The 25,454-nt window shown below is 42.6% G+C and overlaps 1 protein-coding gene across 4 annotated transcripts in view; it reads right to left on the bottom strand.

The window, feature by feature from the left end:
* Positions 1-16,092: 16,092 nt before the first annotated feature.
* The window catches only part of SMAGP (small cell adhesion glycoprotein), a 181,495-nt gene continuing 172,133 nt past the window's right edge, over positions 16,093-25,454 (bottom strand). For all 4 annotated transcript variants that reach the window (XM_085654489.1, XM_085654487.1, XM_085654490.1 and 1 more), the window contains exons 3-5: positions 23,580-23,657; positions 21,800-21,880; positions 16,093-16,632 (exon numbers count right to left, since the gene is read on the bottom strand). In XM_085654489.1, coding sequence (XP_085510615.1) covers positions 16,457-16,632; positions 21,800-21,880; positions 23,580-23,601 — 279 coding nt within the window. In that variant the 5' untranslated portion in view covers positions 23,602-23,657 and the 3' untranslated portion in view covers positions 16,093-16,456. The remainder of the gene's footprint in view (positions 16,633-21,799; positions 21,881-23,579; positions 23,658-25,454) is intronic.

The following is a 25,454-nucleotide window of genomic DNA, read 5'->3' on the forward strand; positions in this document are numbered from 1 at the left end:
GTACATACCTCTACCTAAGAAGGTGCAATGTGTTCCCACCAAGTGAGTCTCCTGTAGGAAGACAATGTCTGGCTTGAGTCTCTTAAGGTACTTGGTTACTAGCCCTCTCTTAACCTTGCTTCCCAGTCTATTAACATTCCACGTCAGGGCCGTATACTCGTCCTCGCTTATTATATACAGGCTCTTCCCCTCTCCCTGCGTTTGGGGGGACCCTCTCTTCTATCTCTTCTCCCTTGTTCCTATCTATGACTTTAGATCTCCTACCACTGACTGAATAAGAAAAAGAACAACTAACAACTAGTCTACATGTTATTCCTGGTACCCTCAACTCACTCCCTCCACCCCACCCCACACTCTCCCACATCCCAGGCCCATCTCCGAACCGTCAACATGACAACCTGGCATAGGCATAGCCTGAGAGGTCTGTAGTCCCACCCCTTCCCCAATCTATCCTATTATATCACACAAACAAACCAAAAGGATAAAGGTTTCTTTGAAGTCTGTTTGCTCAGCTAAACTGAGCGTGTTGGTGTCTGGGGGGGCTTCTTAGCTGGTTGCTGTTGTTTCCGCTACAACTGAATCACATAATTTCTGAGGCGCAGTTTGGTTTCCACTAGGGTAAATCAAATATCGAGCAATAACTTAACCTCTACTTACTAGTGTTCAAATATATGGTAGCTCAACCCGGTGCACTTTTCTTGGGCCTTATGGACCTTATGGCCGCCTTAGACCGGATAAACCTTAAGAAACTGTGGGACCTACTCACCTCTGTGGAAGTTAAGCCTGCTATTGTAACTCTATTAATGAACCTTCATGCCCACACCGCAGCAGCAGTCAGATATTCACAAGGGGGTTGGGGGCTCACTGATTATTTTAGTTGCACCAGGGTAGTCCACCAAGGTTACATTCTAGCCCTTTTTTATTTACCATCTACATTAACAGCGTAGAAGCCGCCCAGACCGCACTACATTCTGATTGTCCACGAGTGAGTAGGAAAGCAATGCCAGTTCTTTTTATACGCCAATGATGCGGTACTGATGACACGCACACCTATGGGCCTCCAAGCTCTGATTAATGGGTTTGTCTCTTTTACGGACGGGTTGGACCTGGCAGCTAACTTCACAAAATGGAGCATTCTGGAAGTTGGCCCTCGGGCAACTCGGTCGAAAACATTTAAGGCTGAAACCCATACTATAGTGAAGGTCCTGGCTTTCACTCTACTTGGAAATTTTATTTGACGCAAAATTTAACTGGAAACAACTGATGGAGGGAAAGTTGGGCGACATGAATAAATCCATGGGAGCCGTAGCCAACTATGCTCATAGATTGGGTTCTTGGTCCCTAGGGGTCATTTTAAAGTTATACCAGTCTATATGCGCCTCCATGGCCCAGATTGGTAGTGAGGTGTGGGGGTACATAGCGGCTAACAAGCTGTAGAAACAAGTTTCTGAGGCGAATCCTGAAAGTTCCAAAGGGCACCCCCTCAGTCACTGTGCACGAAGCATTAGGAGTCAATTTCATAGCTGATTTGGTAGCAGTGAAGCCCCTGTTGTGTTGGGTGAAGTTATGGTCTAGGTATGAGGCTGAGTTTAGCCGCTTGATAATTTAAGATTGTTTGTCAATAGATCATGCACTTAAAATACCCTGATTACGGTATGTAAAAGAGTCCTTGGTGGTCATGGGTGGGGCAGATTTTTTTTTCTCAAATTTGACACACTGAGGCCTCAGGACATGAGTATAGTAAAGGAGCTGTTTTTTAAACATGCTGCTACCCAGTGCAAAAACAGTATGTCTTGCTAAAAACATTGCAGGGAATGAAGAAATACCTATTGACCCTTATGTGTCCCCATCTGGTTCCTTACCCTCAAACGTGAGAGGGCCATGTGGCTGCGATGCTAAGTCTCCACAGGACACCTTACATTTTGTCCTTTTATGCAAATATTTTAGCTATCTTAGGAGATTGTTCCTTAAGCCCCTTTTAAAAGCTATGAAATTTAGACAAGCCGGTGTTGCACATAAGTACTTACAGCTGTTGCCCAACGATCTCATTATTTTTGTTGTCATGAATTTTTTCAGGTCTGCTTTTAAATCAAGAAGTTAAAGATGCGACTGACGGCCGTCTATGATTTTGCTCATTTTTGTTTTAATGAATCAATAACTGTAATGATGTGCTTTTTATAGAATGGTTCTATTTATCTTTTATGGTTGTGACTACTTCCAAATAAAGACTTATTTATAATTATTATTTTTATGATTATTATTATTATTACTGGCGTGGTCGGACCACCTAGCCATCCCGATAAATCTGTTCCATGATAGGATGCTAGTGATCCTTACCCCAACCCCACTTGGGCCCATAAGTAGTCCAAAGTGAACCCTGAGAGGCTCAATCATGCTTAGAAAAATCACAGTCTGATTCTGGACCACAATGTAAGTGAAGCCAGCACTCACTTGGACAGCTGGTTAGAGAAGCTCTTGACCAGATTGCCCCTCTGGCTAAACAAGTTGTACAGAGACAAAAGCCCTGAGCAGGGTGGTCTAGCAACGAACTCTTTGTTCCCATAAAGCAATGTAAGAGGCTTGAGCGTCTTTGGTGAAACAATTATGACCCTCGTTGTAAGGCGGAATATAAGATGCCATTAAAAGCATACCACCAGCTTATTTTTCAGTCTCAGATGAGCATACTATTCAAAGATTTTAACCTCTAATAATTCTACATGTGAAAATGTTAAATCATTAAAACATTCACGTCATAATTCCTCTGTCTCACCTTCTTCTTTGCCTTCTAAAGAAAGTTGTAATAACCTAGCCACTTAAAAAGTAGAGAAAATCTATATCTCCTTTCCAGTAGAAGGTAGAAGTCATCCGCAGTTGGAGATGTGGTTTGACTTTAGCCGATAATGTTAAACTTCAATGATTTTTTCCAATTTTTCTTAACGAAGTGACCTCCATTTGTTCTGTTGTCAAATCTGTCTTTCCAGCGCATTTAATTTCTCCCACCATTCTAGAGCAGGACTGCAAGATAAGTCAATCTCTTATGCGTGAATTTATTAATCTCTCCCTGTCCTCTGGCTGCGTTCCCCAACAGTAGGAACATGCCACGGTCGACCCTTTGTTAAGAAACCTCTGCTGGATCCATCTGTGCGTGAAAATTATCGGCCCATTTCACTGCTCTTCTTTTTCTAAGCTAGCAGAAAAACATGTGAACGGACAACTCTCCAGCTTTTTAGAGGATAATAAGATGCTGCATAGTAAGCAGTCAGGCTTACTCTCTTCTTATAGCACTGAATCAGCCTTGCGCTTGCCTCCGAGTCTGCAAGGCGGATTATGGACTAGGGCGACACTGCGGCTATCCTTATGCTTTACCTAAGTGCTGCGTTCAATACTGTAATCCACAATATTTTGGTCAAATGGCTCTGGAACAGCGTTATTGGTAGCAAAGTTCTGCACTGCCTGACTTCATTTCTGCAGGAACGTACATTTCAGGGTTCACAAAAACCATTTTAGTCGACAAAACGTTGTCTGCAGCAAAGAGTGCCACAGGGCTCTTCATTGAGTCCAACCCTTTTTAATGTTTATGTCAGCCCTCTGGCTGAGGTCGCTGAGTCTTATGTTTTTACCATTATGTCATATGCTGATGACACACAACTTGTCATCCCCCATTATCTTAGAACACTGAGCTCATGGCCTCTTCTCACTACGTGTGTCTGTCAAATGTTGCCTATTCAATGGACCTTAACTGCTTGAAGCCAAATGCCAACAAGACAGAGATTTTGGTATTGGGCAAGCATTTCGACATCTGGTCCAACGCTTGGTGGCCCGACAGTCTTGGTCCTTTAACACCTCCTAAGCCCGAGGTTAAGAGCCTGGGCATCTGGTTTGATGAGAAACTTTCCTTTGATGCCAAGATTAAAACCCTTGTGGGAAAATGCTTCGGGATGTTGAGATCTCTGAAGAAAATCTTCATCTTCTTCCTGATTCCGCCCCTAAAACAGTAGCCCAGGCTCTGTTTATATCCAGATCAGACTACTGTAAAGTTCTTGAGCTGGGTGTTACCCAATCGTGATTGGACAGGCATCAACAGGTCCAGAATGCAGCAGCTCAGACACTGCTTGGACTCCCGAGCCTCTATCACCACCACATTGAAGAAATTGCACTGGCTGCCAGTGAAACAAAGAACTACTTTTAAGGCTCTCTGTTATTGCTAAAAGGGTCTTTCTTGTACAGGCCCTTTTTATCTACAGTTTATGGTTACTCCTAATGTTCCAGCTAGAAATCTTAAGTCGGTTGCTGCAATACAGGCCTTCATTCCTGAATTTGAAGAAGCCAGAATTGGTGGTTGTGCGTTTAGTCAGTTACACCAAACATCTGGACATCATTATCTTTGGCTAGCCCCTTCCAAATTGATTTTCAGAAAAAAGCTAAAAACTTTGCTCTTTACATCTGTTTAAACTATTTCTAGTCTGTGAGCAATTCTTCCATAGTCAGCATCCTAGCACTGGGACACCTCATAAGAAGTAGTAGACATGCGCTCTACAAGTGGCATTATTATTATTACAATCCAACAAATTCACCACCACATATTTCCACTCCGCTCCATGCCACATAATTCCACTTCACATACCGCACTCATCTTTACATAATTCCACTCCAAACCACATAATTCCACTCCACACAACACAATTCAACTCCAGATAATTCCACAACACATACTTCCACTCCATGCTACATAAATCCACACAATGCCACACATTTCCACTCCACATAATGCCGCTCAACACACATAATTCAACTCCTATAGTTACACTCTACCCCATACCACACAGCAACACTCCACATAAATACACTATATGCCATATATCAACACTCCACATAAATACACTTCACACAATGCCACATAATTCAACTCATCACATTTTCACCCAGCACCACACAGTTCCATGCTACATAATTATATTCCACACCACATAATTCCACTCCAGAACACATAATTCCACTACACACCAAATACATCCAGTCCACACCACAGAATTCCACATCATGCTACAAAATTAAACACCAAGCCACACACTTCTACTCTGCTACATGCCACTCCACGACACACAATACCACTCCACATAATTACACTCCATGACACACAGTCACACTCCACATAATTCCACTGCACTCAATACCACATATTTACTATGCACATAATTCCACTGCACACCATGCCACCAAAATCCATTACACATAACTCCACTCAACACCACAGAACTCCACCACACACAATTCCACAGCAAACAAAGTTAGTATATTTGCAATATATACTGTTGATGTTTGCATGATAATTCTTTCAGATTTAGGAGCCCTTGATGCACCATTTATTTGATTGTACAGAGCAATGTCTTGTTACTGTGGCAGTTATCTCATGACATATGTGATATATGAAGACATTTCAAGATGTATTCTGGTAGTTTTTTACGACTTTATTTACACTTTAGGGGAGTTTTGCCTGTGGCCAAGTGTGCAACAACAATAGATTTGGCTCTGCTATCTGAATCCATAAGAGCTGTTTAACCTCAGAAACACCTGTTTAAGGCCTGAAATTGTGAGATCGTGCAACTTTTAATCCTCTTACCCTCCCAAATTAGAAGAGCCTCTCGGTTATCTGTGACAACAGATGTTCAATGTGTTGGCAGGGAGGGCTAATGGAAGTAATGAAAGAAAGTGAAAGACAGAAGAGTAGGGAGGGGCTGTATACTTATTAAAAAATTGATAGGTCATATCAAATTTTACTCACACAATTGTCACCAAAACCAGTAGCATTTTATGCAATTTCTTTGCGAAACTATAAAAAAATGCAAAAAAATTCTATTTTTGGAGGGCGCATGAAGCACAGAGGTGATGTTTCCCTGGAATATAATGGGAAGGCTCAGTCCACAGAGCACGGGCTAGTGGGTTTTTTCTTAAGTGCCCCCTCAGAGCGCAGTTTCTCTGGACAAGTGTTATGCAGAATGCCCCATTTGTCTTAATTTCTTTTTCAGGCATTCCCCCGGTGAAGGAACTAAAGGAGACCTCATTGCTTCAGGCTGGTCGGTCTGTGCAATTTTGAGTTCGTCATTTGTTCCCCATTTTGAAAGTTTACTGGTCCCCACGGGAGATGTCATGTTGGAATTTGCCATGGCGTTTGACCCTTGATGACGGTGCAACAGCCCTGCCCCATTGGTCAGTTCACAAGGTGTTTCAACTGTTCAATCCATTGCGTTACCTTTCCCGAGGGAAGGTGAGCAGGTGACTAATTTTGATTATCTCTTAGCAAGCATTCCCCCTTTACCATTTGAAATGCCTTAGAATTACAAGATACAGTCATTATCTCTTGCAGAACGTTACTTTCATATATGAAGTGTTTTTGTCCTGCATAACTCGACATTTGGCTGTAAAGAACGTTAGGGCTATTATAGAAACAACAACGTGAACGTGGACAGATTTATCAGACCCATGGCAGCCTCTTTCATAAAGCTCCCATACAGATATGCAAGACAGAGACTTGGGCGTTTTACTCATATATTTATCTTTGAACATCAGGTGAGGGGCATGTGATCTTATTGGCCAACATTTTGTTGTCATCTGGTTTTCTCAAAGCCTATCTCTGTAATAACAAACCTCTAGTGTATTTTGGCCTCTAACTGCAGATGCTATATAAATAAACTTTAACAATTACTTTGGTTCTCTTCAAAACAAAGCTCTCCCCCATTGCCAAAGCCAACAGAGCACCCCTTTCTTTAAGCTAGATTTACAGAATGACTTGCTAACCAGAGGTTAACGCATACAGAACGAATGAGTTAGTGGAGGTGGGGCAGGGTTCCATTATCGGTCTCCTGAATGTTCCCCCTTGTCCATAGGCTTACTGAGTGATCCAACTGAGTAGCCTGGAACACCCATCCATAGGCCATGAAGGGTAAAACTATTTTATCCATGGGAAGCATTCCTTCTGTGCTTTAATGTCAGAGTTGCTGTTTATCACAGAAAATGTAAAAGTTATTATTACATCTGAAGTGATACTTGCATGGCTGTGATCCAAAGATCATTGATCTTAACATACAAAGCCATTACCTTTAAAAAAAAAATACAAGGAGAACATTTAAATACTCTGTCACAATAAAAACGACACAATTCGAATGCGCTAAACAAAGTAACTTGATCATTGTTTTACAATGCTTTCACTTTGAGTGAGTTCCGGATTCAGTTATTCCGTTATGGGTGAAGAACAAGTTACTTACCATCAGTAATGCTCTTTCTTGTATCTAACTTCCTCACCTTGTGAGCATTCCCCCACGCATCAGGCTGGATCTGGAAACTCAAAAGCATTACTCCTATTCACCAGTAGGTGGTGCCATCTGACTGCGTCAACAGCATTCTGCTCCAGAAGTGACGACCAGGGCACAACCCAGGCGTGCTGACGCCAGTTGATTTCTAAGGCTTGTCCACACCCTCAGACGAAGAGCCCATCCGCAAATTGTCTTGACCAGTGCAGTGTGCAGATCACTTGCTTGGAACCTATGTAGACAAAGAGTCCATTTCATGGAACACGGAGGTGAGAGGTTGGTAGAGAGTTACGAAAGGTAGGTAACTTGTTCTTCTAATAGCAACTTAAAACAGCAGATTCCTCACCTTGTAAATAGATATCAAAGCAGTACCTTCATGCTCAATGGTCTGTGAAATGGTTCAAACCGAAAGGTCCTACAGGATGAAACAGATAAAAATGCCCATTCTGACAGATCTGGTTGCCAAGTCCGGCCCTGTCAAGTATCACGCATCAGACGTGACACTAACGCATTTCAGTGTGGTGATCCGCATCACCGCACTGAAATGGAAAGTCACGCATAAATGGCATAGCGCCTCCTCGGCTGTCAGGCAGTAGCGCTGCTAATCATGCACCAATATTTAATGCAGACTGACTGTAAAGCTAAATTTTAGCAGTGCACTATGCGCCCTGCTTCTGGAAGGCTTCGGAAGTGGCTGAGCTGCAGTGCTACAATGTAACACTAATAGGCTATTTGGTTTTAGGTTTAAACCTATAATAACTGATAAAACCCCACCAAAAGAAAAATAGTCATCACCGGTGTAAACATATAAACACTGAAAAAACACCTTTGCAACCACAAACTAAGTGCCATTCATAGAAAGGAAAAGATGAGTGAAAGAGTCATTTTTATTTCTTCCTGAAGGGGCCAATACGATGTGACTTTGTTATTCAAGGTAGCAACAAGAAAGACTGGGCTAACATTATTCTGCTTGAGTTTTGTTGTTTAGGGATGTCACTAAAACATTGTCTCTTCTTCCTTCTGCTTTATTCAGTTTTGTGGTCTTTGGTCTAAAGATGCAGTGTTCAGAAGCACATTTTCGGTCTTATTTGGTTATTTTATGAACTGCAGAGAATCAGGGAATATCAAAATCATATTTGAAATGTTGGTTACATTTGATTTCACTGATAGGTAAAATGGCTGGTTTCATATGAATCTTTCCTTATATCTACCATCACATTTACCCACAGAGAATGGGTAAAATCCTTTGATACATCATCCCCCTTTTCTAGTCAGTCAGTATCGATTGTAAGTGAATTGCCAAACACCCCAGTCTTTTAACATTAAATACAAGATCTAATGACAGTTGTATACGAAAAGAATGTTGTCACCAAGCATCTGAGATAGTGGTGAAAACATGACACCAGGTGTTTGGTAAACATGGAATGCAGTGTCACTTGGAATGCTGCTGAAAAAAGTTACTTCCAAGTTCAATAAAGATTGGAGTGATATTGTTTGTATTTGCAGTAATTCAGCTTAGCTCCGTTTATGAAAATGTTGTATGATGGCCTATCAAAATCAATACCTGAGCTGAAGTGCTTCCCTGTAAGAGATCCTTGTCACTTGCTAGATGGTATGCTGAAAGCATCTTTACAATCTTCAGAGTTAATGAAGAATGCTATTGACTTTGTAGTCCATTCTGGTGCAGGAAAAATGTATTTGGACATCATATACCCTGTGCATATGCTGCCTATACACATGCACTGTCAGTGCAGAAAGCAAGCAATAATTAAAATCAAATTAAAATTCCATAAACACCGGAAAGACACTGTTTCTGTTGTTTTTAATGGCGCAAAAATGTATAACCACTGTTTTTTTAGGTATTGACAAAAATGAAAAAACCCCACCAGAATTTACCAAAAATAGAAACTGAAAACAGGAAAGCCTACGCTAGTATTAACCACTTGGCTCCGCAATCCTGATAGATGACATCAGTAAGAGCGCGCCGTCGCGAGCGGGTGGTTGTGGGAGGGAGGCTTCACTTGTAATGGCAGAGCTGCTCATGGTAAATAATATTGAAATAAAACAAATGAAAATGCAGATCCCCGTGACCGGCCGGAGCTGCGCCAACCTCACCGACCGTGGCGGCTGCTGGAACTCTCATCTTTTGCTGAGAGTCACTGAAGTATGCCTGAGCAGAAGACATTTGTGGCCACGAGGCGCCCCATACTGAATTGCCGCTCCTCTCCTCTCACAAAGTGAGTAAGTGCCTGCTGTTCAAGTAATTCAAGAATAAGTGTGTAATTCCTTGAAATAGCGAAGCAACGCCCTTCAGATATACACCAAAGAGCAGGGATGGCAAAGAGGGGCCCTCAACCTGCTGTATGTATAAGGGCTCATGGGGCAATGGTTCATGACTGCAGCAACAAATGTAGTGCACTGCAGCGCACAGGGTCGTGTCATTTAAACAACCCTAACCCCCAGTCCAATTGCGTATTTTGAGCAATGTTTGATGAAGAGGGCAGCAGGTTTGTGCAGTGACGTTTTGACACATGACATGACCAGTGTACACAGCTGTTCTGTGCTTACCCGATTGCTTCATTTGATTTAACAGAGTTTAATTCAAGGCCTTCCAGACATCCCCACAGGCCACCCGGGCCTTCTCTTGGATCAGTGGTATTATACCCACCTCCTTTTGCACATATACTGGCCTTGGTGAGGGGCACTAACCTCACAACAGCCAATATCCCACGCCCGCCAATGTGTCTGCCACATTCCGATGGCACCTGACAGTTCGTTGCCTCCAGTATGTTTCGATCACCAATAAAACTGTCAAGAAAACTCTGGTGACTAATGGACCCGCTGGGGATCGATCAAGGTTTGTCTAGTGGAAATTTTACACAGACGGTTAATGTGCCTGCTGCAAAGCACAAGCATCATGCAGCTCACAGAAGTGCATATAATGTAAATAGGTTATTTGGTTACTGCTTTAGTCGGAGAGATCCTTTTAATAGTTACAATTTACAAATAAAAATCTCCCCCGATCTTTCATTATCCTAATGTTGCAAAACAGGTTCAGTTGGGTAGAAATCAATTGTTATTAGTAATGACAATCCCAAACCACGGTGGGACATTTTAAATTCTGAGTTTGTGCTTCTTCAGATCAAGCACTCTTAAACTATACCCAGTATGAATGACGTATGACTCCTTTCCTATACCTCTTTTGCAACATTTCATATACACTGCTTTACACACGTATGATTTATTGTCTCCATGTTTGATGTACAGTTCTCTGACACCCTAAAATGGTACAAGTAGCCCTAAAAATCAAAACAAAAACGATGAGAGAGAGTGGTTATGGTGACTTAAGGGTCACTGTTAAAGGGTGGTAAATCGCAATTGTCTTCATTGCTGGATTTTGCTGGCGAGAGTGTGTCACTCATAGTTGTTGAAATGTCACTCATAATTACACTAAAATTAGGAAAATTTCACACATAGCAATCTGACAGCTTGGCAATAGTGGTTCATGAACCTGTGAACTAAAGCTCACGTAGCAGCCTAACAGATATGCAGAACAATCCTTCATAGCTAGCTCGTTGCAGATTGTTATGCAGAGAAATATCTACCTAGAGTTGTTCATTCTTCACCGCCTTACCCTTCTTTGCTCCTGAGAAGACCAGAAAGAGTTGATCGTCCACTCGATGATGCTTGATCTTATCAATATAGAAACTAAGGTCTTTCAGTGAAGTCTAAAGATGGAGTGTCTCCTCTCTGGAGGGGTGAAGCGAGGCAAAGAAAGTTGGAAGAGTGATAGCCTGTCCAACATAGAAAGGTGTTACCACTTTTGGCAGAAATGCAGCTCAAGTTCTTACCACCAGCTTGTCTGCAAAGAATGTCTTATAAGGGCAGCTGGACCGAGAGGGCCTGCAGCTCACTCATGTAATGATCTGGTGTAATTGCGACCACAAAGACCATTTTCAGTGTCAAAAGTCATAATGGACAGCTGTTTGTTGTCTCAAAAGGGATGAACATTAGAAAAGTGAGAACCATATTCAAGTGGTAAATAAGGAATGAGCAGTTCCTGGGGGTGCTGTCTAGGACAGGGGAGAGGGGGGGAAGGGGAAACACAGGTGTTTCTTCGTAATGCCCTCACACACCCCAAGGGATGTCATGCTTCATCATATGGGCATTTGCCCCTCGTCTGGCCGGCGCTGCAATGCCTTGAGTGAGTGTGGTCGGGGCCCAGAGCGAGGGTAGGACACCGGCGAGGTTGCTTGTCTACCACCACTCCGGAGCAACTGTAGTGCTCTGTACTTCCCCGTCAGCCCGAATTAGGCCTTTGGGGGTTTTGGTACATCCCAAGTACCATTTCTTCACTTACCTCCTCCTGCCGGTATCAGCAACTACTGTGATACGGCGGTGCACTCACCTCTCTATTAATCGGTCCTGACGAAGTGCCATTGACCCCTTCTGGGGCAGATGGGGCACGAAACATGTTGACCACACTCACTCAAGTTTAGCCCTTAGGGAACATTATTTCCTACACAGGGCTTCTTCACATTTTTAATAAGGTTGGAGCTACCTCATGAATTAAAACTGTAATTGGCAGGATTGCTCTTATACCTTTTTTATCCACCTCACCCCTAGTGCACCTATCCGCCCTCACACCCACACGCACCCATACGGCTTCTTCAAAAGATCCCCGATAAAGAGCCCCGGTTTCGGGAGCCCGTCAGGCATTGCAGCACCGGCCAGACGAGGGGCAAATGCCCATATGATGAAGCATGACATCCCTTGGGGTGTGTGAGGGCATTACGAAGAAACACCTGTGTTTCCCCTTCCCCCCTTCTCCCCTGTCCTAGACAGCACCCCCAGGAACTGCTCATTCCTTATTTACTGTTCCATTGGGGCCTATGAGCAGGACCTCACAAACTTGGCTCCACGTCCCTCCTTTTGATCATAACCATATTCAAGTCCCACTGTGGCAGCACAAAGGTCTTTGGTGTAAAAAATTGCTGTAAACCGTTAAGAATATCATCACAATAGGTGATTTAAAACAAAGAAGGCTGATCCAGCAACCTTAAAAAAGCCGAAAGAGCCAAAAAATAGCCTTTAACAGCACCCGCCACACACAAATTTTGTAATGGGAGCCTGGTTGCCAAAATAGCTTTAACTGTGGGAGGGAGATCGAAGGAAGCTAGCTGTGCCACCTAATCTCTACTCATGGAGGAGCAGAGCCCAGAGGCCCACGGGCAGGACCCTGCCCTGTTGCTGTCACAGTAGATCCTCCCAAAGTGGCAACTTGATTGGAGGAAAGATGCTCATGCCCAGGAGTTTTATATACCACACCTTCTTGGCCAAATCCGGCGGCAACTAGATGACTTGGGCCTAGTCACTCTTGATCAGAACTCGAACCAAGAGAAGTAGAGGTGGAAAGGCATACAGAAGGTGGAATGCGTCTACAAGAGAGAGCCTTCTTATGTACTATGCAAAAATGCTGACATTGCTAAATGTTGGTTGCAGCTAAAAGATCTAGTCAAGGTTAACTCCATTGTTAGAAAACATTCAGTGCCACGTCCTGATGTAACTGCGATTTGTGATCTTCTATGCATTGTCGACTGAATTTGTCTGCCCTGGCATTTAGAGATCCCGCCAGGTGGTTCATGACCAGAGGAATGCCCTGGCGATTCAGCCTCTCCCAGAGGCGCAAAACCTCCTGGTACAGTACCCAAGACCCCACTCCACCCTCCGTGTTGCAATACCACTTGGCAGTTGTGTTGCCTGAGAGAACTTGTACTAACCTCCCCTTGATGGATGGTAAGAAGGTCTACAACGTCCGCAGTTCACTGAGTTTTGCCCACTCCGCGATACCATAACAGAGTTTACTGCTCCCCATCATCATCTCCAAGCAAACATCTGTTCTGTACGAGCGTGACGTATCCTGCATGCAATATAAGATAAATTTGGTCACCTGAGCCCTGTCTTCTTTAATTTGTAGACTTGCACCCATGCACTTTACCCGAAAAAAGTGTACTCGAGGCATATGTGCCACATCAATACACCAACGCGTGAGGCTCGTTTAAGTGGAACTCCAGTAAAGGCCAGGTGGTTCTCGGCAGTGGATGGTGCAGCAGAGCATGCTCAGGAGCGGAGTTAGAGTTCAATCAACTCCAGCATCTGGCCAACACACCACCAGTACTGTTTGGCGGTCAGTGTTCAGGGTGACCCACCAGAACTGCCTTGTAATTACAGCGAGCAAGGCCAGAGCTTGGGGCACCCAGGAGCCAATACCTTGTCAGGTAAGCCAATTTTATTCCATTGGCACCATGTCACGGTGTCATCCCTTATCATTGGCAGAGCTCGCCACGCTGAAAGGTCTCAACCATATGCGCTCATGCTGAGGGTTGTAAAGTTCCTGACCCAGCTGCTTAGAATGGTCCGGGGCCTTAGTTGGAAAAAACAGCATATTTTCCTTTCAGCTTCCAACTTTTCTTTTGCAAATGTTGCTGATGCTTGACGTCGTTCGGTGCTCGCGTCACTCTCGAGCGACGACTTCAAGCAAGCATACCGAACTTACATGGCAGCAGCATGCCTAAAATGTGATTTCATTACGTATCATGAGGGATTGAGAGGAAAAGCAGAGTTCTGTCCTCAAAATCCTAGAAGTGTGGACATCTAGTAGTAGCGCTGTTCGGGCTGTCAGGCACATACAGAGTAAAGTTAACCAGAGCAAATTCTACTCCGCCCGCGGAACTCCGTGGAAATTGGCGGAGTTTTTTAGTAACTCCGCAGAATTCCATGGGGTGAAACTCAGCAAGCTCCGCCCAGCCCTACCAAAGAGCTGAAGTAGAGTATGAGCTCTGCTGTGTGGAAAAGGCAAGGCATCGGAGTCCAAAGGATCCGATATAAGCTGCTTTTCATTAGGATCGCAGCACGGCATTAGTCAAGGCTGAGTCGAAGCTGGATCAGAGTAGGAGACCACTATAGGTAATGGCTCCATTTCAGGTGCTGGTATCAGTGTTGATGTGAAAGTAACCATTGCAGAGAGTAGCGCCGGAACCGAAGTCAGCACACATGCTAGTGCGGAACGCAAAGTGGGGTCAACAGGCACAGATGACGCAGAGGGCAAACCTGCTGGTGGGATCCTGACAGGAGGCCTCTACAGATCCTAGGGTTATGAAGGTCCACAAAAGGGAGCTACAAGCATGCCAAATATGCACATTGTTACCTCCATAAAAGCCTCTATTTGCAGCTACATTGCTGACGGACCTGAAAATTCAGGTTCACCAGGACTACATTGTGAATTAGCTCATCAATCTGCTCTTTAGGAGTTTCGGACCAGATCGAGAGTCACATTGACTCCCATGTGCCCTCTCTAGAGTTCAAGAGTGGCAGGAAGGGGTGACTTCTTGTGCTTCATTTTTTAATTATCCTAACACTTCAACCACAACAAGGACCTGCCGTGGGAACGACTTCGGGAAAGAGACTTTCCTTGCAACTTAGACCAGTCACGGTATACAGTCTTCCGATGCATGGTGATGTAGAGTTTCACTGTGTGGTCCCGGATGCCCTTCAGGTTCATCTGGGCACATTCTTAGCTGACCCTGGAGTCCTTCTGTGACCCCAGCCCCCACAAACATATCTCCTGGGGGCCTGTCACAGACATTTGTTTGAGATAGTCTCTACAAAGTCTAAACCCTATTGTTTTAGAAGCTGACATATTTTCCTTGCACACTGGTAAAAGACTATATTTTGGAGAAAATTACTCCACAAAGACAAGATGAATAGAGCTCTGGATCCATGTCTGAAGGTGCAGAAAAAAAGAAACTGACATCAGCATGCTTAGGTGGCGTTTATATGTGCTCCGCTCATCACTTACGGATTGGAACAGCGTTGACAAAGAGTTGCACTGCTCTATCTACTAGCGGACAAGAGTACGACTGTTGAAATCACGGCTCCAGTCTGATGCCTGGGGAATATTCACAAGGTGAGGAATCTGGAATTAGGATTATGCATCAGAACTTCAGAAGTACGTGTATGTGACTTAAAAATGGGTGAAAATGCCCTTTCCACATTTATATGTGATATTCTATTTAACATACTTGTTGCTTTCGTTTAGCGCTTACGCACTCTTAGGACTGCCTTAGAGTACGAATAAAAACACGACATGATAAAAAATCCAAAGTACTGCCTTACATGTTTCATATGTGTTGCAACATCAAATTCAAGAGTTGAAATACAAAGGGTAACAACATAAAGAATGTATGTGTTCTGTAAAGCAAACTTTTCGTTAATTAATTTGTGTTTCACCATTGCCCAACAGGTATATCCAGGTGCATGAGAACAGCTACAGAAAAAAGTTACATTGTAGAGAGCAACAGGTATTATTGCTACTGATCCTAGTTAATAGTGAAATGCATTTGTTAAATATATATCTGGCTTGTTTGGTCAGGCGTTGTGTGTGTGCATGTGTGGGTGAATGCGCATGTGCTGGGAAGGGTTTATTGTGGGGTGTACTTGCATTTATGACTTGGCCAATAAAAATCTAGGGCCTGTCTTCACCTCACATTAAAATTGTGTGTTTTGTAAACGTTGCATCAAGAAGTCATATATTCTGCGAAAAATCTATTTCTGGGTCATTTTTCACACAGTATAAAGTAATTCGTTTTTACAAGTCCATGGTCCTCAAGCTTCGTTTGAGTTGTAATGCTGCAGGAAGCACAAACTATGCACATTTACTATAGAAAATGCATGGGTGATGTGTATATTAAAAACAATAGTATTCTTCATATAATACACTCAGGGAAATAGGAAAGTTCTCTCTTTAATAGTTAACCAAATAAACTCTAAATCCCAGCCTACATTTAGATTCTAAAAACTCACAAGAAAATGTAAAAAAGCCATGACATGATTATCATCTTTTTTCCATTCAATGTTACAGTGTGATATTTAAAAAAAAAAACAGCAATTTGTTTAAGATTCTTAATTTTATAAATGGAGACTGTCGTTTTAAGCAGAGAAGAAAACTACTTTAAGAAAAGTAGCAGGTTTCTAGACTTCAATAACTTGCGATGAGCGACCTCTTAATCCACAGGAAAGAGCAGAAACTTCAATAAATAAAAGAGTGGGCACGGAAAAGGCCCAAATGTCCGCTTGAGGTACCAGTTAAGTTACATGTAGTACTCTTCCTTTTCTGCGCGTTGCGTGTTGTTCTCCATCTGAAGGGCCTTGTTGGCTTCTTCATCCTGTTGCTCGTTGGTGGCGTAACTGCCCTTGTGCTTGTACAGGTAGACGATGATGAGGACCATAACGGTGAGCAATGTCACAAAAACCGCAGCGATAACCCCTAATCACAAAGAAAATAGACAAACAGCAGAATTTAGGACTCTTTTTCCAGCTGCCAGAGAGTTATACTAACTTTGAATCTGATTTTTCACATGCCCTAATTTATAATAGCGGGATAGCCTACTAAAGCATAATATGTACTAGTAATTTTGAGTACATTTGCTACTACTATTGTATTTGTGGGCCAGATGTATTATTGATTCGGTGTTTCTCAGCACCATATGTGCAGTCTGTGACACAAATTGGTCAATTCTTTACTCTGTTGCGGATTGATACATCTTGCACAGCGCAAACATTTATATTTTATAATGAAAATGTCCAGTAGCGGAGGTGTAGGTTACAGATAATGGTTTATTGTTCTTGGTTGCAGATAAGAATTTTCATAGGTTCTTAGCTTAGGTCTTAGGATATCCCCACCAGGAGCAGCCTCCCTGCTTCTCAGCCCATACTCAAACTGACACTCTCAACTTCACAGTTTCTTTTGGTAATCCTTGAATGCAGATATAGGCGCCTACAAGGGGAAAGAGACCGTTCTTGCAACCACCCTTCTTCAAAGTGACAGATGCTGCAAGACCAAAAAAGCGCCATCGAAGGATCATGCAACAGTCCATTGGACCACTGTTTGCTTGTACTGATGTTCAAAGCTACCATTCGCGGAGTAGCTTTCCCTGTGCAAATGGTTACAGACTTCCACGGGTTATTGGCAACCTTTCAATGTTTCCCAAATGCAGTACTTCGAATCTATGAATAATATTTTTATTAATTGGTTGAGAGGATGCAGAACATGTCTGCACTCATAGAAGCAGGTGTGCTGTAGATGCCCACCTGTCTCCTGAGGAACCATAAGGTTCCATGCTTGACTAAATTGTGTGTTACTGGTCAAATCATTTTGTCTGCCCACATACACTTCCATTTACGTAAAAACATAACCAAAACGTTTGCTAACGTTTTTAAGAGGTTAAACGAGTTAACAAAGTTTCAAACACATTACCGAAGTACAGAATATTCAGCAGAAGTGATATGTTCTCTAATAGACAGAAAATTTACAGTGCCAGCAGAAACACACTAATATTTTTTCACAAACAGTGTTATCTTCCCTCACGCTTCTCTAATATATATAGACACGCTCACTCTCTCTCCCACCTCCAACCCTTCATCAGTTACAGTGCAGGCTCCCTTTAAGCATATTTGACTTCTCATACTGGATGAACTCAAAGTTAATAAACAGTTTTACAAGGCCACGTGAAAGCACAATGAATGCTGGAGGGCAAAGAGAAAGATACAAAAGCCAACAGACAAGGGAGTTTGTGTTAGAACTGCACAGTATACATACCTCTGGTAAGACTTTATCTATCCCCAGCAGATCTTAGTTTGTAAAAGAATAAGTGCCAATGCCCAAAGTTTAGATCAGAATCTTGCGGCCAGCGCTGCTGAATGTTGGGGTTGCCAAATACCAACTCTGTTTATTCTTGAATCTACCTCATTCCTGTTTCACCAACCTCCAGAACATCTATGCCCATTTAGTTCACTCTCCTAGGTCCTTTTTCATCCTTGCTTTCATTCGTTGTTATAGTTTTGCTGTCTTTCTCTTCCTCTTCCACCCCCTGTTTTGTATTTTTCTCTCTGTTGTACTGGACAAAGTCTGATGAGCTAAAATAAGTGCTGATCCCCAAAAATCAGTGCTGGTGGTTGTCACCTGCAACCACCGGCTCACTTTAAGCACTGATTTCCAGTACCAAAGAGTTCATATGGAATAAGGTATCTATGTTTTTTTAAGACTAGTCAGGAGTATTGCTCCTAACTTTAAAGGCCATAGAGTCTTGGCCAGGCTTGGAGGCCACATTTGCAGTGTTGTATCCAGTTATGGAGGCTTCATCATTGGTATTATATCCAGTTCGGGGAGGTTCACCTGGGTAATTTTGCCACATCTGCTGTTTTTTTTTTTTTATTAGAGTTTTTTATGGCGCGAACTAGACCCGAGACATCGGGTATCAGAGCGCTTTATATGAGCACCAGTTTCCTTACATGAGGACACATTCGTTTTTGTTAGGCATGGGGAGATTAAGTGATTTGCCCAAAATCCCAGGATGTTGAGCGTCCTTGCCGAGACTCGAACCCGGTTCCCCAGCTTCGAGGTCGACTGCTCTAGCCATAAGGCTACATCCTCTCCCCAATTGATTCAAGTGAGTGAAGCTTAATCTGGAATAATCTGTTGATTTGTAGATACCTCTCCAGAAGCATAGTTACTACTTTTAAAACAACTTCTGAAATATTTTGTTTCAATCTTGAGGCCCATTCTTTTATAGTGTGTTCAGTACTAGAGGTCATATTTAGAGACCACCGATAAGTTCTGGAGACCAGCTGTTCAGGTTTGTTTACAGTTCTAGAGGCTACATCCCGACTGTAGTGTCAATTTCTGTAGAGTACCTATGGATGGAAGGGGGTGTGATCTACAGTTCACTTCTCGTACGTTGTCCTAAGTTCTGCGGGACATCTATGTGTATGTGTCCTGTTCTGAAAGGCAGCTCTGGTTCCATTCTGCGGACACTCACTGCAGCAGTGATAATCATGAGTACCCAGATCATCGGGTTGAGGAGTGAAAAAGCTGGGGATCCAAGCACATAAAATTTGGGTGCCACAAATGAGATGCAGCTTCACGTTGTAAGAGATTATATATTTACCATTGTCACAACATGTAATGATTTTCAGATTACTTTACTACTATAAACAAATTTGTTAAATTTTCGGAGTTTAATGTAAATTTGATTAGAAAGCAATATTATCGACTTCTTAAAAAAACCTGTTCTATGTCTGCTTATTGTAGCAAAATATTACCAGTATTAGCCTGAAAATGTGTCAGTAATTATAAACGCAATGAAAATTCAAGTGGATTTTACAGTAACTCTTAGGAGAAGTATGAATATTTCTTTTAGTTCATTCCTGCTTTGGAAGCAGCACAGACAAATACTATTTACTTCCCTGCTGTATAACAAAATTAAGGATTCTGAAACTGTTTCATCCACACAGCATGGCTCCCAGTGCGGGCACATTCTGCGGGGAGTTATCAATTTAGAGGAGTATCTTATCTCTTAAGGGAGAGTAGCTGTATCTACTGCACCCTTGCACTGTGAGCTCCTCCTGGAGCTACCGTGGAATTAGCAAGTTCCACTGCATGTGCTCATTCTAACCTCCCACTCTGACTACTCAACCAGAACGCTGCCAACCCTGTTGAACAACGCCTTAGAAGATTACCATGATAAACAGAGTTCAGCGAAGCCGTTTTTAGCTTTAGCAAATCTAGAGAATTCTCAGACTAAGAATATTTGTTATTTGAATCATCTTCAAAGATGGATGACTTCGGAGCCCTCTTTGTGCGCATTTCACCTAACCCCATGCCAACTACTGCAGACTGCAGCCACTTGCCTGGTGACAGTGGTATGATTTAGGGTACACACCTCAAGGGGGTCAATGTGGCACATCCACATAGATTCCCTACACCACATACTGTTATTATACCTAGATTTTATCAACTGAAGAAGAAAAATCCTCTAGTGCACCATGAAGAATGTCAGCCTAGGGTCGTACAAATACTTACCTTTTATGCGACATTTTGATCTGAATGGCCAACGCCAGATCCAGCAATGAGCGTTAGGAAGTCAATGACCAGAGCAGAGGAAATGAAATGGCATAGGATTGGTCGACAATGAAAAGAAGAGAAGGTCATGAAAAGAGCTGGAATGGATCATGAGTCAATGTCCTGTCCCATGGCTGGGTTTGCTGACTGGGAAGGATAGCTGATGAGGTAATCAGAGCAGCACATCATGACAGAAGTGGTGTGGAGACAAAAGCTAACGCTGTCTACTCCAGCCAGGCACAGGACGAATCCATTGTGGTGAAGGCACTGGACCACCTACTAGTGTGAAAACATTTCTTGGGTAAAAATGAGATTACCACAAATATAAAGTAAAATATTTTTTTCCAGAAGCAGTGGCGTTCACTTAAAAAATATATGCTTTTCTTGTGGATGTTTCACTGTGAATAGATCATCTGTCTCTTTTATTGCACCTTTCGAACCATTGTTTCCAATCGTTTTATTATTTGAGAGAGACTTCCCGTACCTGCATTGTCATTAAATGTTGTTGTCTTGTCGTGTTTCGTGGGGGTGGTGGAGTGAGGTTCTCTACGTCTTTACTCCTGTTCCTTAGGAATCGAACCCTCTGCCCCCCTTGCTCTGTGAGCAGTTCTCATCATGACCAGCATGTTCAATGTCTTGTTTCCTATTGCTCTGGTCAATCTATGGCTCCTAGTGCTTTATTTGTAAAAGAATTAGTACCAGTGCCCAAAGCTCTGTTCAGAAGCTTGAAGAAGCCGCTATTTAATGTCAGCATGCCAAATGCCAAGGATGCGCAGTCTTGACTGTATCCCAGGCCTATCTAATCCACTACCAGACACTCCATGCCCCTTATCCAACTCTTGCAGGTTCCTGCTTTCCCCCCCTTTCAGACGTTTACCTTTCTCTTCCTCCTTTCCTCTTTTTGTGTTTTTCCCCCTTTTTCACTCGGGAAATGTTTGAAGAGAAAAAATAGATGCTGGTGGCCCCCACTAGCAACCACCGGCTCAAAGAAAATACTGATTGCACCATCTATTTTTTGCAATAGATGAAGAAGCGGCGATAATTCAGAAGACCATGATTGTTTCACAAATAAGGACTTCCTACATGTTTTTTCTACAAATGTAGCTAAATTTTCATGTTTTATTTACGTGTCTCTTGACTCTGACCTGTTCAAACTTCATTTGTTCTTACTTTTTCTATTCGTCAGGTCATGTTTTAGCCTATATTTGTTCAAATGTTACCTTGTGTTGTACTAACTGTACTATGCAACACGTTTAGATAACAACGTCCTCGGATTTTTTTTATTCCAGTTCTCTACATTAATATATAGACAGCAGTTATCTAGAAAAGCTGGCTCAGATCTGACTCTCCTGGACTAATACAGATTTCTTGCTTTATTCTGCTAAATGGATCTAGGTGGATCATCAAGTCTTCTAGAAATGTCGTTTGCATGTTTCGGGATATCCTTCCTGTCTTGCGGGCTCACTCTTTGTATGGGAAAAGTGCTGTTCTGTGGTGAAAGGCGCCAGGACTTTAAGATATTTGAAGCCATTACCTGCAATAATCGCAGTGTTGAATTCTTCTGGATCTATTGATGGTACTGTGGTCGGCAGCAACCCAGGCGTAGTCAGGTCTTCTGCGCACCAGAGAACAAAATGAGAAAATGTACATGAATCGAGCAGTGGTGAACCTCGTTTTTTTAATACATTCCCTATTTTACACCTACACTGGACGTATTCATTCTGTATCCTCTGACATGCTTATATAAACACTCACTCCCTCTCTCTTTCCTCTTAGATTATCTCTATCTCTAGCAGTGCTTGTAAAGACAATATACAAGTGCAATTACTCATAATCCCAGATTACCACTTTGCTACTAAGAAGTGCCGGTACTCTCTCTTAATAAGTATTGCACCTCTGATTTTTTATTGCACCTCTGCTGACAAAAGTATGCACTTTCCCTTCAAAATTGAAAGAGTGCAGGTAAAGTACCACCCCATTTAACTCACTGCTCTTTTGGTTTCTGTTACGAATGTTAAAATTTAGCCCAAATAGTGCCCCAGATTAAAAACAATATTTTAACAGCAATTCTGAAACATTTTGGGAAAAGTTAAAACTTTCACACATGGTTAAAATAATGTAATTTAGCCGATCAGCAGACTCCCAGCAGCTGACGTCCTGAGTGCACTGGTGAAAAAACTTAACATCCCCGCTTTTATTGGATTAGTTGGGCTCAAAGCCTAGAGATCTTGGATTTCCTCTCATGACCCGACACTGCTGTCGATCAGCAGAGCATAGAACTGTAAACTATTCTGTCACAGGGTATTTTGAGAAGCGTGTTTGCTTTTTTCATGATATTTATGAGGGCCACCAGTGTGTCTGACTTTGTGGGTGAAAAGATAAGCATTTGCAATGCAATAGCTATTGGCATTGTAAATGAAAATGCCTTTTATTTATCAGTTTTGATAATTAACACATAAATAAAAGGCATTGTCATTTACAATGACAATAACTCAAACTCTTGTAAATGCAAGACTTTGGCCACCATTGTACCGGGCAGCTTGGAAATTGATGAAAGTATCTCATGCCTGCAGTAGGAAAATGCATTAAAGAAAATAGTGCTTACAGACATACTGTGTAACAACTGAAGTAAAAGGGCCAGTCATTGTGGGAGGTTACAAATGAGGACAAGGAGGGACTAGCAAACCTATTAACGAATCAGAAGCCAGGATTTACAAAGGACAATGACACAAGCCAATGAAAAATATGGGCGGAGAGTGGGCGGCGCTTCAAGTACATACTCAATAACAGCATGCCTCGCAGAGCAGTACATGCGCTGCCCACACTCGACCTAAAAAGGATGCAATTAGGAATATGGATGGAAAACTTGCATAATGTGTAAGCTGAAAAGACAGAACCCATCCTTTGTTTTTCAAAACAGATTTCAGCAGCACATGCTTACATCTCTAAAGAAATTGCTTTATTTAAATAGCCTTAAAAATAAAGCAACCACCAGTTAACAGTAGCGAGTTGGTCCTTGGATGGCATTATATTGATGGAGAACAAGCCCAGTCAGTGTAATGGCAAGCCGTTTCTTTACCGTTCAATTCAGTATTTGGGAAACGTCCAGCCATTACAAGCGATTTGGCCACGTTTCTGCATTCTTAGCAACAATGAGTCATTCTTTAAGCACTCACTGCTCACTTTTGTCAGAAACGAGCAATACTCTACTTTTTTAGTGGTATTTTGGCTTGTGATAAGTTCTTGAAATTCGTACCATTAACTCACTGCCTGCATAATAAACACTCAATTTTCTTTATTCTCTCCACACATACCTGCAAGAGGAGAAGCTGCCATGGTTTTGATGTCCTCACCAGGGCCTCACTCTCAGGATTGCTCTTGTTCCTGCTGAACTACAAAAGAAATGAAAGAGCAGCGATAATCCCTTGAAGAATTTGCCTTCACCATGTAATATGTATAAGGGAAGAGAGGGAACAGCATAAAGTGTGGTTTGTTATCCAGTCTGCATTAAAGCCCTTGGGCAAAAAAAGTTTCCTAGTTCAATGGTGTGAACAATCATAAACCAGAAAACTGACACGGCGCTATTCCAGTTTGTTGAATTCCCCCGAGGAACAGGAAAGTTGAGTTTACTTTCAGTTATATCAAGAAAGAAAATTGATCCGCCTGTTTGCAGGCACCAAACAACTGCCTGCTTTTGCTTGTCCCCTTATCTTTGGTTTCTACTGTCCCTAACCAAGTGTCTGTGCCTCGTTTCTTACTCAGCTTGAAGCAACTCTCAGATGGGATTTGTTGCTTTATGGGATACAATAACATAACATATGCACAAGGAACCATTACCTTTGTAGAGTCCATCAAAATGTTTGAGGATAATTTTTATTTAAAAAAATCTTCTACAACAGATTCATTTAACTATGTGTTTCTAATTGCAAATATTTTGAATGAAGTGTGGGGCAGCTGGCAGAAGATTTCAATGAATGGGGGATTTTAAGTGGATGGTCTTCCCTGTAGGATGGGACATTAAATGGCGTGAGGGATTTCAGGTTCATGATAGGAGTGGAGAAAGGAAATGCAAAGGCATTGAAGGTGAGGTGCAACTGAGTGCAGGGTGGAGATTTGGTGCAGGAAGGAGCTAGAAAGATGAGCCATAGTGGTGGAAGGGAACACAATTGAAAAAGTGTTCAGGAAATTGTGTAAAGACTTGAGCACTTCAGGAGAGAGGAGGATAGGCATTGCAACCGCCCATCATATGTTGGATTTCGAAATACTGACATTCAACAACTTTCCTTTCATTCACATATTTCTAAAGCATGAATATAGATCAATTTCAGCAGTCCAGTTTCTCATCCACTTCTGAGTGGTGTCTCAAATATGGTATGTTTTTCACTTCACTGAAACAGTGGCATAGCAAGACCTTTGGCTTCCCGTGGCGGCCCCTGTGATTGCGGCCCATGTGATGGGCGCTGGTAGAGCAGGGGAAGGGTGCTAGCGATCCCAGCGTTTGCCACGACGGCCGCAGGTAAAAGCAGGGGAGGCCGCCGCCGCCCCCAAAACTCACTCCCCCCATCCCTTGCTACGCCACTGTACTGAAACATGACTTTTAGAAGAGTTTCTTAAGTTACTACCACACCTTTCTTTTTGGTCATTCATCATTTCTTACACTCCAGTCTCGAGTGTGGGACATGAAGCTAGAAGCAACCGTAGTTTTTTTAGGTTGAGCCTGGGCAGTGCATGCGCTGCTCTGCAAGGCATGCTGCATTCGAGTAGAGAGCTGAAGCTCCACCGACTCTCCGCCCATATTTTGTATTGGCTTGTGTCATTGTCCTTTGTAAATGCTGGCTTCTGATTTATTAATAGGCTTGTTAGTCCCTCCTTAGTCCCGCCTTGTCTTCGTTCGTAACCTCCCATTAGGACTGGCCGTTTTACTTCTGTTGTTACAAGGTAGGTCTTATTTAGTCTGTAAGCACTATTTTCTTTAATAAGTTTCTCCTACTATGGGCACGACATGCTTTCCTGCAACATTCAGCGTGCCATGCACGCTTTCACTTTCCAAGCAGCCTGGGACAATGACAATACTTTGAAATGAAATTGGCCTTGCATTTACAAGAGTTTCAGCTTTTGGCATTGTAAATGACAATGCCTTTTATTTATGTGTTAATTATCAAATGCGAGACCTATTGCATTGCAAATGC

This window comes from Triturus cristatus, chromosome 4_1 (assembly GCF_964204655.1).
Source record: "Triturus cristatus chromosome 4_1, aTriCri1.1, whole genome shotgun sequence".
In the NCBI taxonomy this organism is placed as follows: Eukaryota; Metazoa; Chordata; class Amphibia; order Caudata; family Salamandridae; genus Triturus; species Triturus cristatus.